A 26,733-nucleotide genomic window follows, 5' to 3' on the forward strand; every position below is an offset into this window, starting at 1 on the left:
CTCACAGAATGTTTTTAATGAGGATGAAAATGCACAGGACGCGCTTCGGTTGATAGCAGCAACAACGTAATGACCATACTTTGAACATATACCTTTACTCTGTTTTAAAATTTTTTGATCCAGATAAAATATTTTTCTTTTCTTTGTCTTAGAAAAAATGACAAATTGCAAAATATTGGCAAAACCGTCTGAGCGACCTTGACTTTTAACCACTTCAAAATGTCAGGCACTATCATTTTCATAATGTGACAAAGAATAAAAAAAGTTCACCGAAGGAAAGTATAAATATTAAGGAATTTAGTCCAAAAATAGGAATATATTTGCCTGTCATTAGATGTGATGTTGCCATGGTAACGGCTATAACCCAAAAATTGACACCCATACTAGGAAAAATTCAAAGAGGAATTAACTAGGTTTCCTTTTACACTCGTGCTCTGTAGTGAGGGTATTCGCAAATACTCAAGGGAGCCACCTTAAGGCGAAAGCAATTCTTGCACATTCCAGTGAATCATACATGATACTCTTTGTCCTTGTATAATCTTTGGATCGCTGAACTCAAGCAGAATGTTTATGCTGAGTTGTAAGATGCTGATCATCGCAGTTATTAATTAATTAACGTTACTTGAGCAGCAACGAAAGGAACTCCTGAGAAATTCAGGCCCCAATGGGATTCTAACCCTGACCTCTGCCGCGGTGCCGGTGCTGTGCTCTACCAGTCGAGGTATCAAGCCAGCTGGGAGCTGGTTGCGTTATGGGTGAGTTCACGGCATTGAGGCCGTAGAGGATAGGAGACGGAGGTGCCTGTTTACCCATCTTCCTGCCTTCATGAAATATGGGGAAATCGTACAGGATTTGGCAGGGACTGGCCATAATTGGAAATTCTGTGATGAAAATTTCCGCTTTTTAAGAAAAGTCCAGCTCACTTCCATGCCATGGGACAGGATCCAAGGGTGAACTATGGCTGAAATCACAAGCTGTTTTCCGCAAACCTCTGCCCTAAGGTGTGTCCACATTACCGTTTAAATCTAAGCTGGCTTTTGTCTCCAGGGGTTATTGTTTCCGTTTTCACAGGGATAAGAAATGCAACCCGGGTTGTGTTTACAATCATAACTGCTTTAGATGTGAGGGTCCTTATCCACTAACAAAGTGTAATTTTCGTGACCCATCGAAGCAGTCTCGCCCTAAACCCCAACCTGCGAACTCCTTCTCCAACAAGCCTTCCAACACCAATAAAAGTTGAGCGCTTGCGTCCTCTCCTTGATGGGTATTTCCATTCCACTTTTACCTTTTTGCTCTCAGGTTTTCTCACTCACGGCTTCCCTCTTCACTTTGAGGGTGAGCAAAAATCACTCAGTTCTGGTAATTTAACTGAGTCGGCCTGGCAAAAACCCAAGGGTGGTTGATTCAAAACTTGCGAAGGAACTTGACTGAGTTACAAAGGTTTGCAGGCCAATTTGAATCTCCGCCTTTGCCCCCTTTTCGAGTTTCTCCTCTTGGAGTTGTTCCTAAGGAAACACCAGGGGAATATAGATTGATTCAAGACCTATCTTTTCCAAAAGGATCTCCTGTTAATGATGGTATTTCTTCGGGGTACACAAGTACTACCGATCAAGCCATCCAACTTAAGCTCATTAAGAAGGCAGAGCATGGGTGTTTTATGGCTAAAATCGACATTAAAAATGCTTTTCGTATAATACCAATTCGTCCTGAGGATTATGGCTTGTTGGGGATGCAATGGCGGGATTATTATAATCGTGGTAGGTGCATGCCCATGGGCTGCTCATTTTCCTGTTTCACCTTGAAACTTTCAGTACTGCAGTGGAATGGATTTCCCATAGAACGTTGAGCATCACATATATCATACACTTTCTAAACGACTTTCTTTTAATTGCTCCTTCTAAGCAGATGTGCCAAATGCAGCTAGATTTATTTTTGTCGCTTTGTTCCTACCTGGGTATTCCCATAGCACAAGAGAAAACCTATGGCCCTGTCACAGCTCTGTCTTTTGCTGGCATTGAACTGGATTCTATCCTTCAAGAAGCTCGTTAACCTAATGAAAGTCACCCTAAAGGAAGTTCAGACCCTGATAGGCTTGTTAAATTTGGCCTGCTCTGTTGTAAGACCTAGTCGTGCTTTTCTGCGGCGGCTCATCGATCTGGCTTTGGGTATTCGCTCTCCTGGACACAAAATTCGATTAAATAGGGAGGTCAAAGAAGACCTTCGGTTACGGTTGTCATTTTTGTGCCATTTTTCTTTTTTCGTAGAAGAGCATTGGCTTAGCTACGACTAAACTGAACCTCTTTACCGATGCCTCAGGTGCCCTTGGTTTTGGTGCAATTTTTGGGTCTCAGTGGTGCTATCGGAAGTGGCCAGTTTGTTGGGAACACCAGAACCAGGGGCATCCAACGACCAATTTGTTGTAAAATGTATCATTATACCCTAGTTAATGAAAATAAATGTTATTAAGGCATTTTCGGATGTTTTTCAGTGTTGCTGGGAAAACATTATCTGTTCCCTTTTCCCAGCAAGACACATAAGAAATTTCCCACCCAGCTAGATAAAATTGGTTGGTTTCCCAGCCAGGAATTCCGCGGGCTTTCAAATCCCTCGATCCAAAACGACCGAACAAAAGCGACAAAACCGGAACAAAACAGGTTTTTGCCGCAAGCGCAATCACTCTGACCGGCCGTCGTATATTTGTGACTACTCTCTGGGAGAGGGAAGGGGTTCTTTTCTTCTTTTTCTTTTTTTTTTTTTTTTTAGTCGTCCTCAGTCTTCAGAGTTACTACAGCCAGCTCGGGTTGAAATGTTAGAAACAGTCAGTAATTCCCAGGCAAAACCTCTATCAATAACAAAATTTCCCAGCCAGCTCATCGAAACACCTGTATTTTTGCCAGCCATCAAGATTCCTCTGGGGAACAGATAATGCGACGAACAGATTCGTTGGGTGCCCCTGCAGAATATCGCCATGCTGGAATTTTATCCAATCGTTTTGAGTCGGCACCTGTGGGGCGAGGCTGTCCGTAATCAGTGCATGTTATTGTTATTTTTTTTTTACCGACAATGAATCTCTTGTGCACGTCTTTAACAAGTAGTCCTGTAAGGATACATCATTAATGGTGTTTGTTCGGAAACTTGTTTCCATTTGCTTACATTACAATATTGTTTTTAAAGCTAAGCACATTCCGGGTGTTCGCAACAGGCTCGCTGACGCTCTGTCTCGCTTGCAGGTGCACATCTTCATGCACACAGTTGGCCCCAGCTTATTTGGACCCATTAATTACGTATACGAAGGTTTCCCAGTATCTGCAGCCTCAGAGTTGGGTAACATAGTAACTATGCTTGCCTCATCCAGTCTTCAGCCTTCCTTGATTCCAACGTACAAGAGAGCGTGGAGGTTATTTCACAAGTTTGTAAATGCAACCTTTCAGACAGTTTCCATAAATCTATTTAGGCTCTGTTTACAAGCAGGTAGAGTAACCCTTCTACTAGGGTTACCCTGGCAGGAGGGTCAAAGATAGCCCGGGTTTACAAGCAAAATTTCACAGGTAGGGTTTCCGTACCACCCGGGACAACTTTGTGTAGTTGCCCGCCAGCATCGCAAACACAATGAAAACCATAAGCTTCCGGTTATCAGTCTACAGCCTTTAACGAATAAAAAAAGTTAGCGCGCGGATGGAAATATATACGAAATGGAGTACCTTTTTAACCAGAGAACCTTTTTTACTTCAAGATGCATTATCCTGGTTACAGTTCCATTTTTACAATGAAAACCGCTAAAAAGTTGTCCCGGGTAGGCGAGTTGTCCCTAGCAGAGCATTTACAAGGCTGCTAGGGTTACCCTAGAGCTAGGGTAACCCTAGTACGCAGATAGGGTAACCCTAGCTGTCTTGTAAACACATCGATGAAAAAAGAAGAAATGTATGAGTGCTAGGGTAACCCTCTTGCTAGGGTAACCCTACCTGCCTGTAAACAGGGCCTAAGTGCATGTATGTTTGATAAGCAGTATTCACCTTCAACTGTTAGCTCCTATGTTTCGGCTTTAGCCTAATCTCATAGATTTCTCGGTTTTGCTGATCCTACTAAAGCCTTTTTGGTTATGCAAATGCTCAAAGGTTACCATAAGCAGGGTTTCCGTCTGGAGAGCCGTTTACCTATCACCCTCTCAATCTCGCACAAATTACTTGATTCAGCATCTAAACTGGCTATTTGTAAGTATCAAGCTTGTCAATTTAAGGCCATGTGTTCTACAGCTTGTTATGCCCTTTTACGGGTTGGTGAAATGACCTCCACCTCAACTGCAGGATCACCTACCTCCCTTCAAATATATCAACTTATTAAACAAGCTGATAACAGTGGCAATACTATTGCACTTAAGCTTGTTTTTGCTAATTTTAAACACAGTTACAATCAGTGCCCTTTTTCTATACTTATACACCTTCAACCCCCTTTTTGTCCTGTCTAATTGACAGTCGTTACACTACTTGGCACTTCGAGGTAGCCAACCGAGCCCCCTTTTCGCTAACCACTCTCTCAGCTTTGTACACAGAGGAAAATTTTGACGTAAGCTAGTATGTAAGCCAGGGCTGGGGGGCTAATTAGCAAGGGCAGCATTGCCCACCCACCCCCCCCCCCCCCCCCCCCGTTCTCTTAGCTTTGTACATAAAAGAAAGTATTGTGACATAGACTAGTATATCAACCTGTCAGGTGTATTTGTTGAATTTTTTTTTTGTTCCTGGGCTGCATTTCCCTTGGGTGGGGCAGCATCATGACCGCTTTTATGCTGCTTTGGCGTTGTTCTGCCCTCATCTTTACTGGGATTTATATGTTTGTGATTTAGATATGTTTTTAAATGATTCAAAGAAAATTAATTATTCATTAAAACGGCTTAGGGCCATGGCCCTTTGCCATTATACTCCAAATAATTTTTGCCTCTGTGCCTTTGTTATTGCCCAGCAAACAAGCTCGGGAACTGCGACCCAATGACAACATAACAATGTATATTCTGACCGGGGATAAGGCATAAATAGATACGATGTCTAAAGTTAATATGTGAAAGCCATATATATTTGAACTGCGGAGAGAATCAAATAAAGTGAAGCTATGATCCTGGCAGTTATGAAAGCAATTTTAACAATTGCGTAGACAAGTCTAAAAAATTCAGGACTTCAACGGGGTTTAAACCCGTGGCCTCGCGATGCCGGTGCGACGCTTTAACCAACTGAGCTATGAAGCCACTGATGTTGATGATCATGAGAGCTGGTCATTTGTGACAATAGAATTAAGTAAGAGAATCAAGTTAGCTAACTTTTAGAAGTTACTTAACTTGTATAACTTGATTCTCTAGGCAGTTCAAATGTGCATGGCTAACCCTAACTAAATTGACTTGTTCATATGGGCCACCGCCGGTGTTTTGATAACTTGTATACATTTCTTGGAACCACCGATGCTGTGAAAATTTCATCTGAAATGCTGTTGTTGTATATTATCGATTTTCAACTATTGTATATGTTTCTTTGTTTATTAACAAATTCACAGATTCGTTGATTTCCGCCATCAATTATCAGTTACAGCGTGGATGGATGTTCATTGCTTTTTCATTTCTGGTACTGTTGCCTGACCTGTCCCGATCGCCCTGAAAAAATCGCGAAAAAGTGCTTCGAAAATGACAACAAAAGTGCTCAAATGGTACTCAAATACTATTGGAGGTTTCATAAGTATACTTTTTTTTTTACAAAGAACTGGCCTTCTGTTGCATAGAAATCACCATACATTGCTCTGTATTTTAAAGCTTTTTACAAATATTTTTGATTAATTATCTTCGAAAATGCGTAGTTACCCCCTTTTTTTTCGGATTTCAATAACACTTGTTAAGATCTGCTTTTCCCGCATATTCAGTAAACCGCGCAAAAATATCTTTGAATTAGTAGGCACCGTCCTTAAGAGGGGCTTGAGTTAATTACAAAACTGTAATAGGGTCTCTCTATCTCTCTCAGTAAATAACGTTATCGTATGGATTTGTTACTTGTAGGCTACTGACTTTTTACTTTGAGTCCATCCCCCTCCCCCTCCCATCCCCTTCATCAGACCTGCTTTTTCCGGCTAAAATGCCTCCAATCGTGCATGATAGCATGCCCGCCACTGATCGTTCAACCTTGTCCTCGAGTGGGAAGCGAAAGTGGACATATTAGATCCATTCCCTGGATGTTGCTTTCCCCAATTTAAACCAAGTTGAACTCTTTTCTTTTTCATTTCAAAGAGTAAAAACGGCACAAGTTAGCATTTTCCAGTTAAAGGGAAGTTAATTAATAGCAAGTTAAGCATGGAAAAATTCCTCACTTCCGCTTGAACAACAGTAAGGTAGCAATTACCATTTACTTATTATGTCCCTGTTCGAAATTTAATGTTAACATGATTTTTTAAGTTTCGGGGAGAGGAAGAAGTCACTTGTAGAGATAAACATTGCCTTTTTTATGTTCAGATAGATGATTTAAGTTTTCAAGTTTAGAGTGTAGAAGTTCAGGAATACAAAGAACTGGAGCAGGCTGATTGTAGCGTAATAATAGCCCACTTTCGATATATTTCAATTCAGTCCTAAACAAAAGGCATCATATCGAGGCTCTGGGGAATAAATATAAGAATTTGTACGAGTTTATTCCCCAGCGCCTCCAGATGATGCCTTTTGTTCAGGACTGAATTTTAATATATCAAAAGTGAGCTATTGTGAAGAGATTGACTTAAAATAAACACATTAAAATAATTACAGCCTCGATTGTGCACGGTACATTATATATTTAGAACTTGCATCAGCCCTAGCCTCTTACTAAGTAAACAATTGATCCGGAAAAAGGGAGTGTCTTTAGTTCTGTTTACTACACTTTTCTCGTCCTGTGAGAACTCACTTTTCTTTTTTACCTTCTTCCGCCACAGGGACAAAAGTATGAAAGGGGTGAAGCTGGTGTTTTCCTTACCTTTAGCTTCCTAGGTTAATACTAAATGATCGTCGATGCGTGTTTTCAAAAGTCTACCTCTCTTGACCCATGCAACACGATAAACAAAATACTTGTACTTAGTGGGAAAAACCCCAAAAAGATCCAATCTCATTGGCAGGCAACCCAACATGTGACTTGGGATTATGCGAAAAAGAACTCACACAACTATATTCACGCAGTGTACAACTGCGTTGTTTTGAAGCTTGACTTGGGTCTGATGATTATAGAGATGTACTGTGTCGCGTGAATTCGGTGAAGAAGCTCTATTCCGTGGAAACACTCTGACTATATAGATTTTATCCGGTCATTACAATCTCACTAAAATGATATGCGAACTGCTCATTTTGCTTAGCATGGTTGGACTCCACTCGACAAAAGTAAGTTTTCTAAGTATTTCTAAACTTTCCTCTTTCATACTGGCCCGGCGTTTATACTCACTCTCTGTTAATTCGACAGCTACGCAGGTAGATACTACGTCCGCCAAAAATGGTGCAGTTACAAACATTTACAAGTGCGCTAGCAATACTATTAACAGTTATTATTACATTTTCAACCTTGGTTAATGCATTTCTCGTGCTCTGATTGGTTCATTCAATCTCGATTACTAGCTCATACACAATTTTTTGACGTTACCTTCGTACGGGACTGCATTACTGACTTTATCTTGGGAAAAGCGAAATTCGAATTTGCTTGATTAGAAGGGCATGACGCACTGTCGACCGCTATCTTCCTTTGTCATATTGTTTTCTTACTTCATTTGATTTGTCATGTAAATTAACAAATGTCTGAAGGCTATAAAATTAGAAGAGAGTGTAATCTTTGTTCTTGAACTGTGGACTCTTTTATAAGTGATTTTACTGGTCACGTTTTTCCGGCCTTAGCAAACCACTGACAGTCAAAACCTACGATAGGAGTTTCCAACGGTCATTCATGTTGCAGCCTTTAAGTAAACGCTTTTTAATTAAACATATCCATATTACACATAATCAAATTAATGTTGTGGTTTGTACGTCTAGCGCGGAACCCGAAGGTTTCGCGGTACATAAATATTATTATTTATATACAGTGATTCAGAGGCTAAAGATCCGATCACAAAATTGTTTATTTTTTCCTTTGACTCTCTAAAAATGCTTTCCTAGAAAAGACTAGAATGTGCTATTACAGGTCTACTTCGAGCCTTAGGAAAAAAAGATTAATTACTATTAATTAAAGTGCCCATAACGTGAAAATGTTTATTTTCCTATTTGAAAGTCCATATGGAAAAATTAACTTTTGCGAAGTAATTTTTCGATTCGAACGAGATGCGAATTTTCTATACCCTGCGAGCAGAGTCTCTTTCGATCTTCCTAGATAAGTCGGGAAGAGGAAAAAAGACTCTGCGAGCCGCCTCGACTTTCTTTGATTTGCCGCTCATCCTAAGAAATGGATGAGTCAGTCCAGTTTCGACTTGTCAAACCTGTTTTTGTTAATTTGTGCGCATGATCAATCCCCACGCGTCATCAATATTTTTTAAATCTACAACAGCGTGACAATTTTTAACTGTCTAAATTCCCATGAGTATTTCCTCCGTATGTCGGTTACAGAAACTAGTTTGCCAAAATTGAGAAACCTATTAATTTTTCCAGTAAAAGTTGAAATGGCAATTTAAAAACTTGAACGATCTTGAGTTTCGAAGGAAATGATTCCTTGGTTAGAGTCTAGAGTTGTTCGAAAATATCCCTACTGTTTGTTTTGGTTTTGTGGTTTGCGGTTACTAGTCACGCGTGACTGACTCCCGACTACGTTTGAATTTTTAACGCATGCTCAACACGAAATGTCGAGGCGGCTCGCAGAGTCTTCTTTCCTCTTCCCGACCAATCTCGTTCCCAGAGTCTTCGTTCCCCTTGACCAGCGGGTCGGGTTACGAGAGACTCTGGGATAATCCGTTTGGATAAAGCTTTTGATTGGTTGAAAGTCTGAGCATGAGCAATCGATTTCGGTCTCGAGGCGAGTGCCGCGAGGGGTTTCACAGAGCACTGTATGATCGTTAATGATTGTTTGGATTGGTTCGTTGATTAGTTTGGAGCCAAAGCAAAGAGTGAGAACCTATTAAATCTAATGGAATGGAATTGTCTCTCACTGAGTAATTATGTCTTTAAAATGTATTCATACCGAATCTTCAAATTGCTGTATATTATTATATGAATCCATAAGATCTTCTCGTATAATTATTTACGTACATGTGAGTGTCCTGGAAAGGTGCGAGAACCTTTAGCAGATGAGTTTTTGGGTAGAGAAAGAGGTAATTACTGATGCAAAGAGAACTCGTTTGGCTTGTGACAATGCTGTTGAACACTTTCAAAATGTCGTGGAAGGCCCGTCTCTCTGGCATGCAAAGCAATCCTTACGGTAGGTTGAAAATTTTACTCGGGTTTCATTTGGTTTCATTACACTGCACTGTTCTCAACCTCCATTGGAAGAAGAGGCCAGATCAGATATAGAGAATCAAATCAATGAAATGAGATGTACATCGCACATCCAATGGAACTAGTCTTACATTTTAGGTACTTAGAAAAACTGGAAACTTCAGTTGTTGACTTTGTTTTGCAAATACTTTGCTAAACGTTTATGATGAAATTAAAAAAAATGGTGTAATATAAAGCTTGACCATCCTCTAGAGCCTATTTCTTGTAGCACTTAAAAGTCAGTTACAAAAATGACACCTTTCTCTTGAGTAATTAAGTACTTCTTTCTGAAGTACATGTTCCTTAACTTACCACTACATAAGGAGTTTTTTCCGTAATTGCTAAGCCCACAGTATTAATTTCAGTGGCGGTTATTATTTGCTTATTGAAGCCACAGTGGTCAAGTGTTTGAGACTTCAAAGGGTGGTTGACTGTATGAGTTCTGGCCCCAGTTGTTTGAAGGGTGGATAGTGCTATCCACTGGATAAATCACTATCTAGTGGATAACTCAATTGGTTTTGGTAGTGTTTATCTGCTGGATAGTGATTTATCTGGCCCTAGATGTTCTAAAGGTGGATAACGCTATCTACCGGACAAATGACTATACACTGGAAAGTGCAGTTGGTTCCGCTATTACTTATCCACTGGATAGTGATTTATCCGGCTGATAGCGGTATCCATCATTTGAACAACTGGGGCCTGGTGGGTAGTGCTATCCACTGTTTGAACAACTGAGGCCAGATCTTTATCCAACCTCTCTTCTCTGCCTCCTTTGTCGTTGAGGACAAAGGAGGCAGAGAAAAGAGACCCTGGGGACGTGGTTGGTCTTGATCATCTCTCAGTTTTCTCGAACTTTAATCCGTGTTGCTTTTTATATGTACCCGTATACAACTTAATACTGACAAATGTTTGATAGACTTTGTAAAAAATTATGTGATTGGTTAGCATCCCATTTAATGGAAGGGACAAAGTTTTTGACTACTTAACCCACTGACACCTCAAACGCCCTAGGATGACCCCAGTTGACGAATAGAATCTCCATGGCATAAGACAGAGTAAAATCTGTGAAGTGTCACTCCCAGGGGTCAATGAGTTAAAGGGGATCAGTGATACCCCTTGTTACTCTAAAGAAAATAGAGCTAAGTGCTGCCATCAATGAACTACCTGGCTCATTTAGTTTCATTATCTAGACACAGACTTTATGCTTTTACATTTTGTTTGGGAGCAACTTTACAGCAGCCTATATTTCCGATAAATTTTAACAATTTTGTGAAACAAAAGGAGAAGGTAACATTGCAGACTGTGCAGTATTTCTAGTCACTTGAGAACGTATTCCACACATCCCCTCATTTTAAATTTTGTCAGTTGACAGTTAAGTTGTCAGTAAATTATACTGTCTATTGTGAAGTCAGACTGACTTCTTCATGTTGGTATGTACAGTTTCTAACGTAATTTATTTTTTATGCCAACAAAAGAAATGTTTAGGTTCAAGGTTTGTAGACAAGTATCCGTTCCTGTTGGGAGTGTTGAAATCAACAGCCTTAGACTTTTTTGCATTGCTAGTCAGAGAGTTGAAGAGAAAAGTACCATTTCAAAACTTGTATGGTGCTGGGCACCCTACAGAAAGCCTTTGGCAGTGAGGAAGGGATTACATTATTTGGGGGGTAAGATGGGAAGTGAACATTCTCAGGATAATATAAAATGTATATATAATATTGTTACATCCAAACTGTCAAATTTGATGGTTCAAAATAGGTACTGACCTCCGATCATCTGGAAAAATGGAATATAAAGTGCATTAAGGATGACTACTCTTAACCTCATGAATAAGTTTTGGCTTTTGCAGTTTTTATTTTGCTTGATACATACCGGTAATTTCATTGACCTTTCGGTGTGCATCTCTCTGCTCTCCCAAAGGAATTTGACAACGTTACTTAAACGATTATGTGAATTTATACAGTTTTAAGTGGGGATGTTCATACGCTATGCCCAGAGACCGACGATTACGAACAACAGCTTTTCATTATTGTTGACAATGAGGTTCTTCTGAAAGTAAGTTCACACAAACAGAGTCTTTCTGCTCACTTTGGGGTACATTACATGGTTAACCTAGAGTATCCAAGAAAGCCAACATGTCTGCACTGAGTTTCCTGAGAGTATGTATTTAGCATTCGTCAAAAAAAATGCCCTGTATAGAAAAGGTGTCTCTACTCTTTTAGCTTAAAGTTAATAGCCTCTTATTACATGTATTAACAGTTGCACCACTACAGGAGCTTGAGCTAACCTGCATGCAAGGGTTTTATTAGAATCTGGGACCTGGGTACTAGCACCCGTCTTGCACTGAGTACAGTACCCGCCATTGCTCAAAGGAGGTCTCAAGATCAAAAGCCAGACTAGATATAGGGGTGCCTGCGCACTCTGTCACAAGGTCCCTTCTACTTTCAAACTTAATGGCAACCCTTACACATAAACATACCTGAGTCCATTTCTTGATTTGTTGCACAACAGGTGAGAAATAGTACAGAACATGACCATGTCAGGCAATTAACTCATACCATGTCAAATCATGTTATGTTACCGGTATGTAGTAATTTGTACTATTACTAATGTGGTCAATTCAATTGTCACACTGAAAAGTTTTCACAGGGCTGCCATAAAGGACATTCACCTGTACCAGCTGTTAACCCTGAGCTCACATTGTGAAGGAAATGAAAACTAGAATCAGTTTTTGATATATTGCAGGTGAAAATTGAATGACAGCCCTGTTTAATGCTGGTTTTTTGTGCGTGTGCTTTGAAATAGTTCCAGATCGGCTAAATTTTGTTGTTGGGATAGAAGTGATATAAGGAAAATGGACAGTGATAGATTTTAATTACAAAAATTGTTTTTGTGTAACACTTTTCATTTATTTAATTTCACTCACTTTAAGATCTCCACCATCCCCTCGAGAGAATTTCTTTTTCATGTTAGTTTGAGCTTCCAAACTGTTTTCATTTCTAGGGACTCATCTCATTTGCTAGTAATTTGGTTGATTTCATGCTGCATAGATTTTTCAAAATCATTAGTGTTCTTAGGCGTTTAAGTTTCGGAAATTTGTATTTGTTCTGCAACATTAATTATTTGAGTGAAATTTAACAGAGTTGTTTTTGTGATTATGGCTTGTATGTATTGCCTTGTGTACATGTATGTATGTACACTGTATATATATTTCCTAAATTTGGAAAGCACATTATATGTTCATGGAAGAATAATATTCTAAAGATCAACATGTTTATCCTACTAGAAGTATACATCTCTATTCAAGAATTCTCATTATTTGGTGGAGAACAGTCATTTTCTGTTTCTACAAAATAATGAAAAGCAGCAAAATGATACTTCCCTCAAGACCTCTACTTCTTTAGAACAGCAAGGAAACTCTTACTCAAAGAACTCATCTCCTTTTGAAAAGAACCCTAAACCTTCTCTGCTGACGAAGAATCTAACTTGAAAGATCCTTCAAAGAAGACATACCGGTACATGTAGTCTTATGATTAAAAGAATGATTTATTCTTTTGGAAAGAATCTCGTTTTAGAGTCTGGTGTTTCGCTCTCCTTCATCTTCCACGATACAAAACAAAGACAGTCTTTTAACATTTGAAACTTATCCCGGATCTGTGCATTCAGCAGCGACACAATCTGCTTTACACTTCGAATTCCATGTTACACAAATTCTAATCGAAAATCCCAGGCAACACTTGACAACACAGCCCGTTAGTAACATATTCAGCGCAGATTTTTGTCCAGACATATCGCTCCAACACGTCGTATTGTTTCTTTTTCAGTTCTAGGTTGGGATATCCTAATTTTGCTAAAGAAAATTCCATGCCATCGTGAAACAAATCCTCCACTCTCTTCGCCATTTTGGCGTTACGCCTACGCCTGCGCAATGGTGTCGTAACCCGACCCGCTGGTCAAGGGGAACGAAGACTCTGGGAACGAGATTGCTTCCCGACTTATCTAGGAAGATCGAAAGAGACTCTGCTCGCAGGGTAAATTTTCTACGACTTTCTAATAGAATTCAAATTGCCCGCCATTTTGGCACACCAGTCTCTCAAGTCTTCTCTCAACTTTTGACGTAGATTTAATTCAGGAACACGTTATTAGAGAACATGAGGATTTGAAAGTTGATGTGAAAAAATAGCTGAAGGATGCGTTACCACTCGATGCAACAACACAGCTGATCCTAAAAAAAGAAAATGTGTACATGGGAATACTTTCTTCGACCCTGAAAACCCAATAGCTCAAGAAAAAGAAAGGAAAAAAGGACCGTAGAATTTGGCTTGGCGAAAGGAATTAGAAAGAACTGGGAGCCCGGTAGAATTTCGACACTATGTCACTTCAAAGACGATGACTTTTTGTATTGTATGGACAGCAAAATGAAAAGATCGTAACGTAACAGACATAAGCGTTGATTTAATTCCCTCGCGAGACCTTCCTTATCCTCTTGTTCTTTTCTGTAATCTTGTAGCCATTCTTCTTCTGCTGTTTCTTCTACGTAGGGTTCCATGTAGTTCTGGGTTTCAGTGCTAGTTAGGGTTAGGGTTAGGTTTTAGGGTTAGGGTTAGGGTTAGTGGTCGCCGCCAGTGGTTAGTCGTCGCTGGTCGCCTCAAAATTCTCTTTAAACATCCCCTGTTTATTCACTTGCGGATTCAGAGGCACTTTCCTCGATCATAAACATAGACATGATGTATCTTTTGTTTACTGAAAAATACCATAAACGATCATTGAGCGATACATAGGCCTTTGCGTTGATCAGTAAGAAAACATGGGACACACGCCAACAAGCATTCCGGAATCTACGTCACAGCGAGCACGTGAAGTCCTGACCAGCGGAAGGGGTGCACCAAATAAAAGTAGGATTTAAAAAAATTAGAAAATTCGCATCTCGTTGGAATCGAAAAATTCTTTCGCCAAAGTTAATCTTTTAATATGGACTTTCAAATAGGAAAATAAAATTTTTACGTCGGGGCACTTTAAGTTCAAAACTTTATTTCGGATTGAAGTGACAACTGCATGGTGCTACGGTTGTTCAGCAAAAAGTCAAGGTTTGAGGACTGGATTATCTTCTAAAATAAATTATGATTAGTTTCAAGCCTTGTTTTCAGACTGTCTTGGCCAGTTAAAACATTAGCGACCTTTAGATCTACAACAGCGACGTCAATGCAAATCGAACGAAAACGTCGTTCAAGATTACCAGTTTGCACTTTCCAAACTTTTTCGTCATTAGTCCAGTTCGTCAGTCAAACTTGTATAAAGTACTCGAACTACCGGTATCCAGGAACTGAAGTGGAAGGAATGGTGTTGGAACCGGGCGAAAAAAAAAATTCTTCGCCATGGTGTGCTTACGTTGACCTCAGAGCTTGAGATTTGGGAATTTCACGTTGTAGATTTGCAGAGAACTGAAAAGAAATATACAAATTTTCTCACCGCACGTGCAGAGCGATTGTTTTGTTCATGAAAAGCGGGCTGAAAGTCACCATATGAACAGACACCAATTTCATCTCGGTAACCGAGCCAGCCCGGTTAACCGGGCTCACATGAATAGGCCCTTAGAAGGCTGCTTTCAACACTGAATCATCCTCAGTAGTACCCCTACCAATAATTCGTTTCAGTACATGTTTCGATTTTCTTTCATCTACTTAGCTACTATCCGCGGTTACAGCATTGAAGTCGGAACATCACTCGTTCTGTTCGGACGTTAAATGTCCTCCTGGCTTCTTATCTGTTTGCCCGCCAGAGGAACCTGCCGGCTGTAAGCCGTGCAAAAATGGCACTTTCTCGAGTCACAAATCCCGAAAAAAAGCTTGCAAGCAATGCTCGGTTTGCCAGGATAACGAATTTCAAGTGCTTCCTTGTACGCCAATGTCAGATGTAGTTTGCCAGAAATGCAGAGAGTGTTCTTTTCGCTTTGGAGTCGTGTTGCAGTCTTGTACAAGAACATCAGACACAATTTGTGGGAATTGCAGTTCAGGCTCAGGATGTGGGAAAGAAGACAGTTCTGAAGGTAAAGAATATTTCAATTCCTCGCTGGTGTCAATGAGTTAGTAGCAAACCGGCAAACAGACGAAATGTTCATGTCCATTTACCCTGGAAACCCTCATATTAATTGCAGCACTGAGTTGTTTATCCTCCATACCTCCCTGTCCTTTTCCTTAAGTGCCGGCGCCTTCGAGGGGCACCAAACGAAAATTATTTCCATAATACATAATAATAGGCAAAAAACTTACAAGAAAACCCTAATAAATTTTGCTGGAAAAAGGTGTTCCGCATTTCCCAGGACGATTGGTTGAGCAAAATTCCAGCTTCCAGCTAGATAGTGAGGGAAACCGCCAGCCAGCCGACTCTTTGTGTCCTGTTTCCCAGCCAGCAAAGAACCTTGTTAATCTAAACCGCTCACAAAACCGGCCAAAACAACTCTTTTTTTCTCAACATGCGATAATATAAGTTGAACCAGCGGTAAGCTTCTTGTGAACGAGTTCTCCTCCAGTCTCCCCCAGTTTCTGTTCTTATTCAGCCAGTACAGATTGAAATGCGAAAAATATTTAAAGTTTCCAGCGAAAGAATAGGAAAATTAATAGCTTGCCAACTAGCTGAATTTCCACCACGGAACAGATATTGTGCGTAACACCCTTCGTTCGGTGCCCCTGACCCTCGTAAGCGTTAAGTGATACACAACAAAAGCCGTGGATTTCCAAGTCTTTACGTAGGAAGGGGAAGTTTCGCTAGTAAACAAGTAAGAAAAAAAAAGAAAGAGATTCTAGAAAGTCACAAGATGTTGACTAGTGTTATTGAAAAGCCTGTTTCAATGTTTAATCTTTTCTTTCTGTCTTTCTTTCTTTCTTTCTTTCTTTCTTTCTTTTTTTGATAACAAAAGAAAAATCAAGCCCGATTAAACGAGAATATGAAGATTGGATACCAATGTCAGGAAACGATGAGTCTACACCAAGAAGAAACACAACTGGCAAAGTCCAAGAAGTAAAAGGTCAAGCATTAATTGAACTAACATCCTCGACTCCATCAAAGTCTCTGTACTCCGTGGCTGCCATGAGAACAGTTCCAACTCTTTCCGTGTTCAATGTCGCTACAACGAGCCTGACAGCGCTGGCGTTTGGACGATTAGCTGGTCCGTCAATGACAAGCAAGTTTCCCACCATGTTTATTTCTGCTTCAAATCCATATACAAGGCAAAGAGAAACTGTTGCCTACAATGCCCAGAAATTATCGCCAGCAAGGGATGGAAGGTGGCACGCACATAATGAGACAAGACAGAATGTTAGTGCCGCTGAAAGGTTTGGCAAGGATGTTTTACCTGAACCAACGGAGCATGATGTAGAGGACGACGAAATTAATTCTTCTCCCGATTTGGCTGGAGATCCCGACGAAATAGGTTCATCGACTGGTCATCTGCGGACGCCATCAGTTGCAAAAGGTTTGATTAAGCGTCCATGCACACATTTTCAATACGAGTAAAAGCGCTATTTTTAGATCAAAACTACGCGCATAAAAATAAGACAGGGAGAAATATTAATCATGACTTTGTTTTGCTGGCCATGATCATTAAAGCCACGGCAATGCATGCAGAACATTTATTTTGTTGTGTGTATCATTAAGCCTGTGTTACACTAGGTAATTTTTCGTACAGCTTGTCTCACAATTTTGTTACGACGCAAGTTGCACGAAAAACTGCCCAGTGTAACATACATCCTGCCACAGACATTTAAAGTAAGGTTTTTCTTGCCGTCTTCGTTGCGAGAAGTAGAAATCAGTTTTACTTTGCGTAAACGCGTCTCGCAACGATGCCTCAAAATTTTCAATCATTGCGTAGTGAAACATCCCTCTTGCAACTTGTGTCGCAACGGTTTGCGGCACAAGCCAATGAAAACGTTTCTTTAACCTCATGTGATTATCGAACACAACAATTTGCAAGTAGCGTTGCGCGCCTAATGTGACAACTTTTGTCGCAACTGAAAAGGCCAGACATTTTGCAGGAAAAATTGCCTAGTGCAAAAGAGGCTTTAACTCTTGCTGGAACGTTAAGAGCCTAGAAAAGGACAAAATAAGTTCGTCTGCTTCTGTGCTTTTGGCCTTGATCATATAACATATGTGCTTTCCTAATAATGAAAATTATGGAATGGCAGACGAATACAATTTTTCTTAGAAGCCCTTGCCCTACCGTAAGCCGACTCTGGGCCAGATTTGCTTTGACGAAAACTGACTATACAAAGAGGATCGTTTCACATTGTGAAAAAAGCGTCAATTTAATGTTCTAAATTTAATGCCCACTTATTATTTTGCAATAGATGCTCTTGATTTTGAGGAATCAAGCCATACCGTTACAAGCCGTCATGACAGACTTGGTGCAGTGTGTGCAGTCGTTGTCGTTTTCGCCGGGATTGTTATTGCAGCGATTTCTTTCCTGCTTTGCAAAGCGAAAAAGCAAAGAAGAACTCATCGTGCATCTCAAGGTGAAAACTTCATTCATGTTGTTTCTAATTCACGCAGTTCAAGTTGAAGAGCAGGGCGCCTGCCATGGACCTTGATACAAAATAAATTTTCATCTACGTTCCCGAAATACAGCCTTCCGCTCACTTTATTAGATTCTAATACCAGTAGTTATGGAGCTACGTAAACCAGTCATGGTCTCCTGCTTACACCAGTAGCCTATGACAAGCCCTGTGAGTCCACCTTTGCGCGACGTACCTTTCTATTTTTAGAACTCAACGAGTTTATATAGAATGCTCAATGAATCAGAATATAATATTGTCAATAACTAAGAAAAAAAAAACAGCGAAAACAATGTATCCAAATAGTACTAGTTGTTAATGTAAATTGATGAAAATATTGGTCTCCTGCTGAAGGAGTTGTTCTAAAAATAGAAAGATATGCACAAAGGTTGACTCAAGGATGAAGTTCATATGGAGGCTCCTGCTCGTGGGTTCCCGCTTAGACAAGTTCCATCATTAACAGGGACCGGCTTAGGCGGTCACTTTTAGCATTTCCATGCTAATATTCAGTTGGAGCCGTAAAAATGAAGCCCTTCCCTTCGACGGGTTACATTCTCCCCATTCCTTGGGACGAACCAGTCAGCCTACACATTCTCAAAATAGTAAGCGCCAGGCAAGTCCTCTAGCAACATATCCATATTATTCTCCTACTGAAGGAGCTGTTCTGAAAATAGAAAGATATGCGCAAAGGTTGACTCAAGGATGAAGTTCATATGAAGTTCATATGGAGGCCCCTATACTATTGACAGCAGCTTTTCAACTAAGCTTCGGATCCGGCAAGAGTTAGCATTCGAATTCTCACTCCTGAAGGGGAAAGTTATTCAAGTAAGGCTTGTGACTTTCTGCTTTAGGAGCCATTTAAAGCGAAAATAACTCGGTCCGTGACACAAATCCCATCGATGTTTGCTCATCGTTTTCAAAATTTTCATTTCCTAGAGGCCTTTTTTTGCCGAATATTAAGATTCACGACTCAAAACTAATTGCAGCAGAGCGGTATCAGGAATCAAATTCCAAGTGCCATTTCTTTTCCTGCAGGGCGATGCTTTAGCAGTTTGGTTGAATCCGGAATCTGGCGTCCTCGATGTCCTCGATCAAGCAAATGTTGCACAAGCGAGTCTGTATCAAGTATTGCAGTTGGAGACCAGGTGATTATTAGCACGATAATCATCATCGTCATCCTGATCGTCATCATCATCCAACCTAGGACCCAGGGCTCCCCTTGGTTTGAAGCTTCGAGTGATATTAGCTTTTTTGACCCAAAATTTAATCTCTAAAGACCAAAACAAAAAAGGCTTTTTCAATCCACCCTATCCTTAAACGCAAATTTGGATGGTGGTATTGGAATTTAAATTTTAAATTAAGGTAAAACGAGCGAGTTAGAAATTTGTTGACGACCCCTTGAGTTGACATTTTAAGGCCATTGAAGTAATGACCATTTTGAGTTATATTATAATAATTTTTTACAGGCTGATAAAATGCTAACAAGTGCAGGAAACGTCAATGAAAATGATGATACCGCGCCAAGCTCGGCCCAAGAAACAGTGATGTCCTACTTGCCATATGACGTCATGTCAGTTTTAGATATTTTCCCCCCTCAAAAAGGCATTGCGTAAGTTATTTTATTTTATTTTTCGCTCCCTTCAAATACGAAAAAAAAAAAGCACTAATCCTCCCGCCATGGGCGGATGGAAAATGCTCAAAAACTGCAAAAAGGTATTTTCTCGCCTTCATACACTAATAATTATAATAATAATAATAATAATAATAATAATAATAATAATAATAATAATAATAATAACGGTTTAATATCAGTACATCCATGATATGGCTCTGCGCCTGATATAAAAGTAAAATGAGGAAATTAACAAAAATCTAATCATAAATTTGTAAAAAACTAAGTAATAAACGGTAAAATGTAATCATACAATATATACATACATTATCTAAACTCGGCAAGAAATCATTCCGCCCTATCCCGGCAGCGCTCCCTTAGAATACATAATGTTTGCTTACTAAAAGATACGCCCAAATCCGCTTACTTGGTCGTACTAGTAAATATGCAGACTCAACCTCGTTCCCAGGGACTCTTCTACGCCGAGATTCACGGGGGAGAAAATCCCTGGAAACGAGGTTGATATGAATTCCAATCAACGGCGTCGTTTTTCACTATCGTAGATCCCTGAAACGAAACGTATTTGGCTGAGTTCATGTCTGCCTCCTCTTCAAAGCGAGTCTAAGTGCGAAGTTTTTGTTATGAATTTTAGTTTTCATTCATATCTAAAGTAGAACGAATTACCTTCACAAAAACTTCGCACATAGACTCGATTTGAAGAGGAGGCAGACATGAACTCGGAAAATGGCCTATTTAGATCCACTCTGCCTGTTTCTGCCAATCCGCTACTTGTAGCAGCAACCCTCATTTACGGCAATAAAAAAAACGAAAACGAAGCCGTTGATAAGAGTCCTAATGTTTGTGAAGAGCCTATGAAAAAGCCTAAAACGAATCTAACTCTGTTTCAAAGATAATCCGGTGAGCAGTTTCGTTATCTTCAAGTTAAACGCAGGCGAACGTATATCTCAGATTGCAATAAACTTGGGGCCCGTTTCTCGAAAGTCCAGAAGCTTTTCGGGCCTTTTTCGGATGTCATAATTCCCTCTGCATCTGAAGTACGGAGAGATTTCAAGTCAAAAAACTTTACAATCATTTTGCTTTCAATTATCTTGAAAACATGTTTTAAGACCAGCTTACGTAAACAAGTGGAAGGCAGTTTCGTAAAAAGCTTTTGGGTCCCGAAAAGTTATCGGGACGTTCGAGAAAGGTCTAAAGCTCTCCTATGAAATTAAAAGCGCGAGAGTCATTTGCTATGTAACATGCAGCGTGTACAAGAAAAAGTGATATGTTGTAACATAAACTGTGCGTGGAAGCAGAGTCATCTCAAGCTTTGAACTTACACCATTGATAAAAACAATTGGCCCGAGAAAAGGCTAATGTTGACCTCTTTTGTCTCATTAGTTCTAGCGTTTCCCAGTTTGTCACACATGCGGAGGGCATCTTTAACAGCAATGGAGGAATATTAACCCACCCAGATTCAAATGTCTCCATCAAAATTGAGCATGGAACATTCCCCGACGGACATCCACAGCCCATCTTCTTCAATGTCATTTATGATGACACATATGTGATACGGGACATCCCTGAGACCGACGAAAGAACGCTCATTTCGCCTGTGATTCATTGCGGACCAGATGACATCAATCCAAACAAAGCAATAGAGATTGTTGTTCCACATTGCTTGTATGTAGACGAGGTCAAAAAGGGATGTATTACAGTGTACAGATGTGGAGAGTTTCCTGACAGTGGTGGGTTCTCTTATTCTATCCTCTAACTCGCTAAAATAATGTAGGAAAAATCCATTTATAAGAGCCCCCCTTGAACGAGGGAGGACTGGGGCGGTTTTCCATGAGGATTCACTCTGTCCGTACGTCATGACTTCGAGCCAAATATGAAAGCATAACAGTAACAAAAAATACTCCAGCCAAATCGTATCAGAGGAGAGCAATACGGTGAGCCAATCAAAATGTGCACCAATATCTCGTAGAGAGCTTAAATGACTGCGGGAAAGTGCGAGCGTGTGAGCGAGCCTTAGCGTTTTGTTTTGTTCCCTTTTTGGTTTTTCTTCGCATTGTTTAAAAAAAAAATGAAGCGATATTTTCTTAGGAAAACGCTCAAATGTGTAATTAGTTTGTTTCCGATGTCATTTTTGCGACAATCAACCTTGTTATTGCAGATAGCTATTAGAGCCAAGTACGTTGTAATCATAGATAAAGCTGTCTTGTTTCGTGAAAAGGTAAAAAACTGTTCTATCCCTTACAATAGGCCTTTCAATGATAGGCCAAATGATCTTATATGGTATAAAAACTGCCACATTTGGGAGCAAATTGCTTTGTTTTAGATGTCCCAGTGTGCAATTTGCTCTACATTGTAGCGGTTTTACACCATGTGATCGTCAGCTGCAAATGGGCGATTGCATAGGCCTTAAAAATTTCGCCTATGGCACTTTCTACTGTACAATCACATAAAGAAAACTAGAATCTTAGAACAGGATATATTTATCACTTTTCAGGTCCATGGAATTGGGAGAAAATCTCGTCCGCCTCAGAAAAAAACTGCCATTCCAATGCTTGGTTTTCGGTGTCGGAGGACTGCATCTATATTAAAACAAAGACCTTTTCTATTTGGTGTGTGTTCGCTTGTGGTGGACCAAAGAGGAAGAGAGCAACAGTATTTTCCAGCAAACCGAATCCAAGCAGTAATCTCATCTCTCTTCGATTCTACATCTACAGTGACAATGAAGATTCTAAGAAGGTGAGTGATCCCGTCCAGCATGACCCCTTTCCTTGGCTTTGAATTTGGTCTCGCGCCACTGCGTCTCTACTTTGGAAGAACTAATTCAAAATTCCTTTCGTTTTTTTTTTCAATTCAATAAAGCGAGTCGAGCGCACAGAGAGGGAACGATTTCCTGGCACCAAGTTTGCAGCTAGGGAAAAACCATTCAAAATGTTTAACGACAACCAAGACATAACTGTGTGGCTTGATCCGGAAGCTCTGAATAAGAAAGGATGGGAACTTGATGAAACTCCAGCTTCACAGGTAACTGAACATATACCTCGGTTCTCTCTTTTTCTTGTTCCACAGTCCGATTTATGTTAAATTGGTTTGTTTTGTTATTAAACCGCTTTCCACGGAAGGAAAGGTCCTCGTTTTCCGATTCGTGCCATGCGATATCGGTTTTTCGCGTGAAATGTACCTTGGAATTTACTAGTTAAGCAATGAATTTTTCAATGGAAGAAAGCAAAGAAAACGATTTCATTAATTAATCAGTATAAACCAGAAACACCAAAACGCGGACAATTCGAAAACCTTTTATTTTGACTAACCCTACAGGCAGTAAGGATAAATAATCAGGGAGCTCCGCTTTTAGGCTTGGCTAAATCTATATATTTAAAAAAATGGTCGTGAAATAAAATGGATGTTTAGTACACCACTAAAATCATATCTACGTTGTATCCGTTTGGCTCTTTCTCTTTACGTTGGAATATTTATAGTGTCTGGAGTGAAGTACTTCAATTTTTTTCCCCTCACAATGTATCCACGCGCTTTAGCGGGCATTTGATTTTTGGCCGAGCCAGTTGGGTCCTGGTAACTAATGACATCACAGAAGTCAAACTGAATGTAATTCCATTCTGAATCGTCAGAATATTCAAAGCACCCGAAGGGTAACCATAGTCCGATATTTCTATAAAGACGTAACAAAAAGCTCTCGATTTTCAAGAAGACAACTATTCTTCCACTTTTGCACATTTCTTTCTGAAGAGATGCGATAGCGAGCGTTTAATTTATACGCAAAAATTAAGGCCGAGCCAGTTGGGCCCTGGTAACTAATGACGCCAAAGAATTAACTCTAAAACCCGTGGATACAATATAAAGGAAACGTTTTTGGAGTACTACACTCCAGACACTATAGATATTTGAACGAAAAGCTAAGCGTCATAGGGACTTAAAGGTAAGAGATTTTACAGTGATTTTAATGCTTAAAAAATTTACTCAGATTTATATGGAAACCAACTGCTGCGCTTTGCCATCCAGCACAGATTTTTCTAAAATCACGCACTTAAACGTCAATGGCCTCAAAATTGACATTCTTAATAATTTTAACTCTCTCTTCTCATTTCTGGTTTTCATTTTAAACGACGACCCACTTTTTTTATGTGAAAAGGTCACGTGACACGGTCATGCAAAGGCCTATGGGAAGATTCATTACAGGTCAAGAAGGCTTGGGTTAGCTAACTTCCGACACTTTCTACCCTCTAGAATTACACGTACGAAATGGCATACAAGAATGGGTTCAGGTCCAGAGACGCATGTGAATTCTCAGTGAAGCCTATTGCGGCGCGTGCGACTGACGTTGAGGACTTCTCGTGTCGTCTGCACTTCCAACAGGAAAACAGACAACCTCACTTTATTTACGTGCAGCCAGTGATTCCTCTTTTGCCACCCCAGGTAAATAAAATCGACTCCTACTTAACTGAAACGCTTCTGAAGACAATTTTCATGCCACTTGATTTTAGTTGTACACAATCCAGCACAAGCTAGCTAGTTGCAAAGCATTCCATTACGAGTGAAGCTCCGAGATCATAATCAGAAATGTACTGGGGCTTATGACCCCCACACTACCGGGACAACAGACAACGTGCTGTTTTAGACGGTTTAAGGCCCGCTTAAACGCTTCCAATACGCCTCAACACACATTCATCACTTTGTTGAACCTAATGTCGGGAGCGTTTGAACAGGTGTTCCATTCTTATTGAAAATGTAAAAACGATGAAAGATTGATGAAAACATATTAGGGACTGTGCAATAATTATCAGGAAGGAAGGGGGGGGGGGGGGGGGGGGTCCAAAATTGAGATTCACCAAAGGAAAAATTAGATAGGTCCCCCCTCCAGCAGCGTCAAGATTAGGTCTGACCCCCCCCCTCCCCTCACGTTCTCTCAAAATTATGATGTTTGGGAGGTGAACCCATTGATGACAACTATGAAACAGAAGTATGTGCCATTCCTCAGCTAGAAACTGTAGACCTAAAAACCCTCTCGCTGTTTAAATCAAGAACAGACTTGGCATGTCTGCGAGACCTCTTAAGTGCCAAATGTTTTATTGGCAAAGCTCACAACGTGGTTTTTGACTTCTGTGCATGAGCGATTGTTTCAATCTATCATATGTTGACATTCTAAGTAAGTTAAAGCATAGGAAAAGAAAACAAACAGCGGTTACAAACATTTTCATTTTATACTTGACGTTTCGTATGTTGCAGCATACATCATCAGAAGTGACGGTTAAAAACTGTTACACAGAATTTTAAAAAACTAGAGCGAGGAACTGGTGACTAGTTAAAAAGTGTGATAACAAAATCGTAACTTCCGGTAGTCGATTCTTCCGGAAGAAATTAATAAAGAAAAAGCTTCTCACTACCAATGTTTTCATTGAGAGAGGGTTTTAAGTCACTGATTAATAACGTTTCTTTAATTTTACATTGCATGTCGGACTTCCCAGTTGCGAGGATTTCAAAATGGTCCCATTTGATGTTATGACCGGTAGAAATTGTATGGTCTGCAACAGCAGAGGCGTGGCCGACTTGTGTAAGAGCTTTGAAATGCTCGGACTTCCTGTCATGCAATCTTCTTTTTGTTTTGCCGATGTAGAAGGAATCACAGTCCCAACAACTGGCTTTGTATACTATTTTTGATCTTTGAGAACGACTGAAACGATCTTTGTAGGGAAAAAAAGACTTAATCCTGCAAGTGTTTTGAAAAATAACCCTAAGATTGACACAGCCATAAAACTGTGTAAATAGTAAATTAGCATAAAACTTTGTTACAACATTAATGATGTTTTGAACAGACAAAAAAACAGGTCTGCTGAACCTGCCACCACTGTTCCTAAGAAAGATATCATTCTTGTCTTGCCTTTTTTGGGCTTTCAAAGTGAAGCTCTTACTCGACGTGTTAAATCTTGTATTAGTAAGTTTTATGGCTGTGTCAATCTTAGGGTTATTTTTCAAAACACTTGCAGGATTAAGTCTTTTTTTCCCTACAAAGATCGTTTCAGTCGTTCTCAAAGATCAAAAATAGTATACAAAGCCAGTTGTTGGGACTGTGATTCCTTCTACATCGGCAAAACAAAAAGAAGATTGCATGACAGGAAGTCCGAGCATTTCAAAGCTCTTACACAAGTCGGCCACGCCTCTGCTGTTGCAGACCATACAATTTCTACCGGTCATAACATCAAATGGGACCATTTTGAAATCCTCGCAACTGGGAAGTCCGACATGCAATGTAAAATTAAAGAAACGCTATTAATCAGTGACTTAAAACCCTCTCTCAATGAAAACATTGGTAGTGAGAAGCTTTTTCTTTATTAATTTCTTCCGGAAGAATCGACTACCGGAAGTTACGATTTTGTTATCACACTTTTTAACTAGTCACCAGTTCCTCGCTCTAGTTTTTTAAAATTCTGTGTAACAGTTTTTAACCGTCACTTCTGATGATGTATGCTGCAACATACGAAACGTCAAGTATAAAATGAAAATGTTTGTAACCGCTGTTTGTTTTCTTTTCCTGTTGAAATTGAAATGGCCAAAGGACAAAAGTATTTATGAAGTTAAAGCATGTGTTTATGTCGATGCAATATTTAGACATTATGGATAGTCAAAGGCGTGGCGTCTGTCTATTTGGAAAATGTTTATTTATTCATTATCGAATTTGAGAAATTTAATTAAGACCCCCACTCAACTTACTTGAGAAATCTAATGTAGAGCCCCCCTCCTTTCCATTATCTTAACTTAAGCCCCCCCCCCCCCCTCTTGTTTTAGGGCCCCACCCCCTCCTGATAATTATTGCACAGTCCCTTAAATCAAATTTAAACTGTTTTAAACTTTCATTCAACCTCGATTCAACATTTCTTTTGTTCTCTAAAATTTTGGGCGCAGTTAAAGACGTTTGAAAAGTCCACTGAACATTTGTCGAACACACGTCATAATGAATAATCATTTAACGTTAGGGTAGACTAAAGGTTAATTAATGATTTGATATAAAGAAATATTCCCAACGTCACCGTGTTATTGTGTGAAGCAGACGTAGCCTAGTCTGTGAAACTCCGTGACCCAAAACATATGACTAATTTTACGCTGTGGTTGTG

The 26,733-nt window shown here is 39.9% G+C and overlaps 1 protein-coding gene and 1 long non-coding RNA gene across 4 annotated transcripts in view; one reads left to right on the forward strand and one right to left on the reverse strand.

The window, feature by feature from the left end:
* Nucleotides 1–5,502: 5,502 nt before the first annotated feature.
* Nucleotides 5,503–7,724, reverse strand: LOC137971028 (uncharacterized). Its single transcript, XR_011116906.1, has 2 exons — nucleotides 7,626–7,724; nucleotides 5,503–5,635 (listed from the first exon to the last, which is right to left on the reverse strand). It is a non-coding gene; the product is annotated as an uncharacterized lncRNA (long non-coding RNA).
* The window catches only part of LOC137971026 (uncharacterized), a 26,432-nt gene continuing 6,868 nt past the window's right edge, over nucleotides 7,170–26,733 (forward strand). For 2 of the 3 annotated variants that reach the window (XM_068817723.1, XM_068817724.1), the window contains exons 1-10: nucleotides 7,182–7,369; nucleotides 15,119–15,479; nucleotides 16,350–16,904; nucleotides 17,776–17,940; nucleotides 19,015–19,124; nucleotides 19,446–19,588; nucleotides 20,993–21,339; nucleotides 22,104–22,345; nucleotides 22,469–22,630; nucleotides 23,852–24,040. In XM_068817723.1, the coding sequence (XP_068673824.1) occupies nucleotides 7,316–7,369; nucleotides 15,119–15,479; nucleotides 16,350–16,904; nucleotides 17,776–17,940; nucleotides 19,015–19,124; nucleotides 19,446–19,588; nucleotides 20,993–21,339; nucleotides 22,104–22,345; nucleotides 22,469–22,630; nucleotides 23,852–24,040 (2,328 nt within the window). In that variant the 5' untranslated portion in view covers nucleotides 7,182–7,315. Of the gene's footprint in view, nucleotides 7,370–15,118; nucleotides 15,480–16,349; nucleotides 16,905–17,775; nucleotides 17,941–19,014; nucleotides 19,125–19,445; nucleotides 19,589–20,992; nucleotides 21,340–22,103; nucleotides 22,346–22,468; nucleotides 22,631–23,851; nucleotides 24,041–26,733 lie in introns of all 3 variants that reach the window. The other variant, XM_068817722.1, reaches the window with a different exon arrangement.

The sequence above is a fragment of the Montipora foliosa genome, chromosome 9 (genome assembly GCF_036669935.1).
Source record: "Montipora foliosa isolate CH-2021 chromosome 9, ASM3666993v2, whole genome shotgun sequence".
In the NCBI taxonomy this organism is placed as follows: domain Eukaryota; kingdom Metazoa; phylum Cnidaria; class Anthozoa; order Scleractinia; family Acroporidae; genus Montipora; species Montipora foliosa.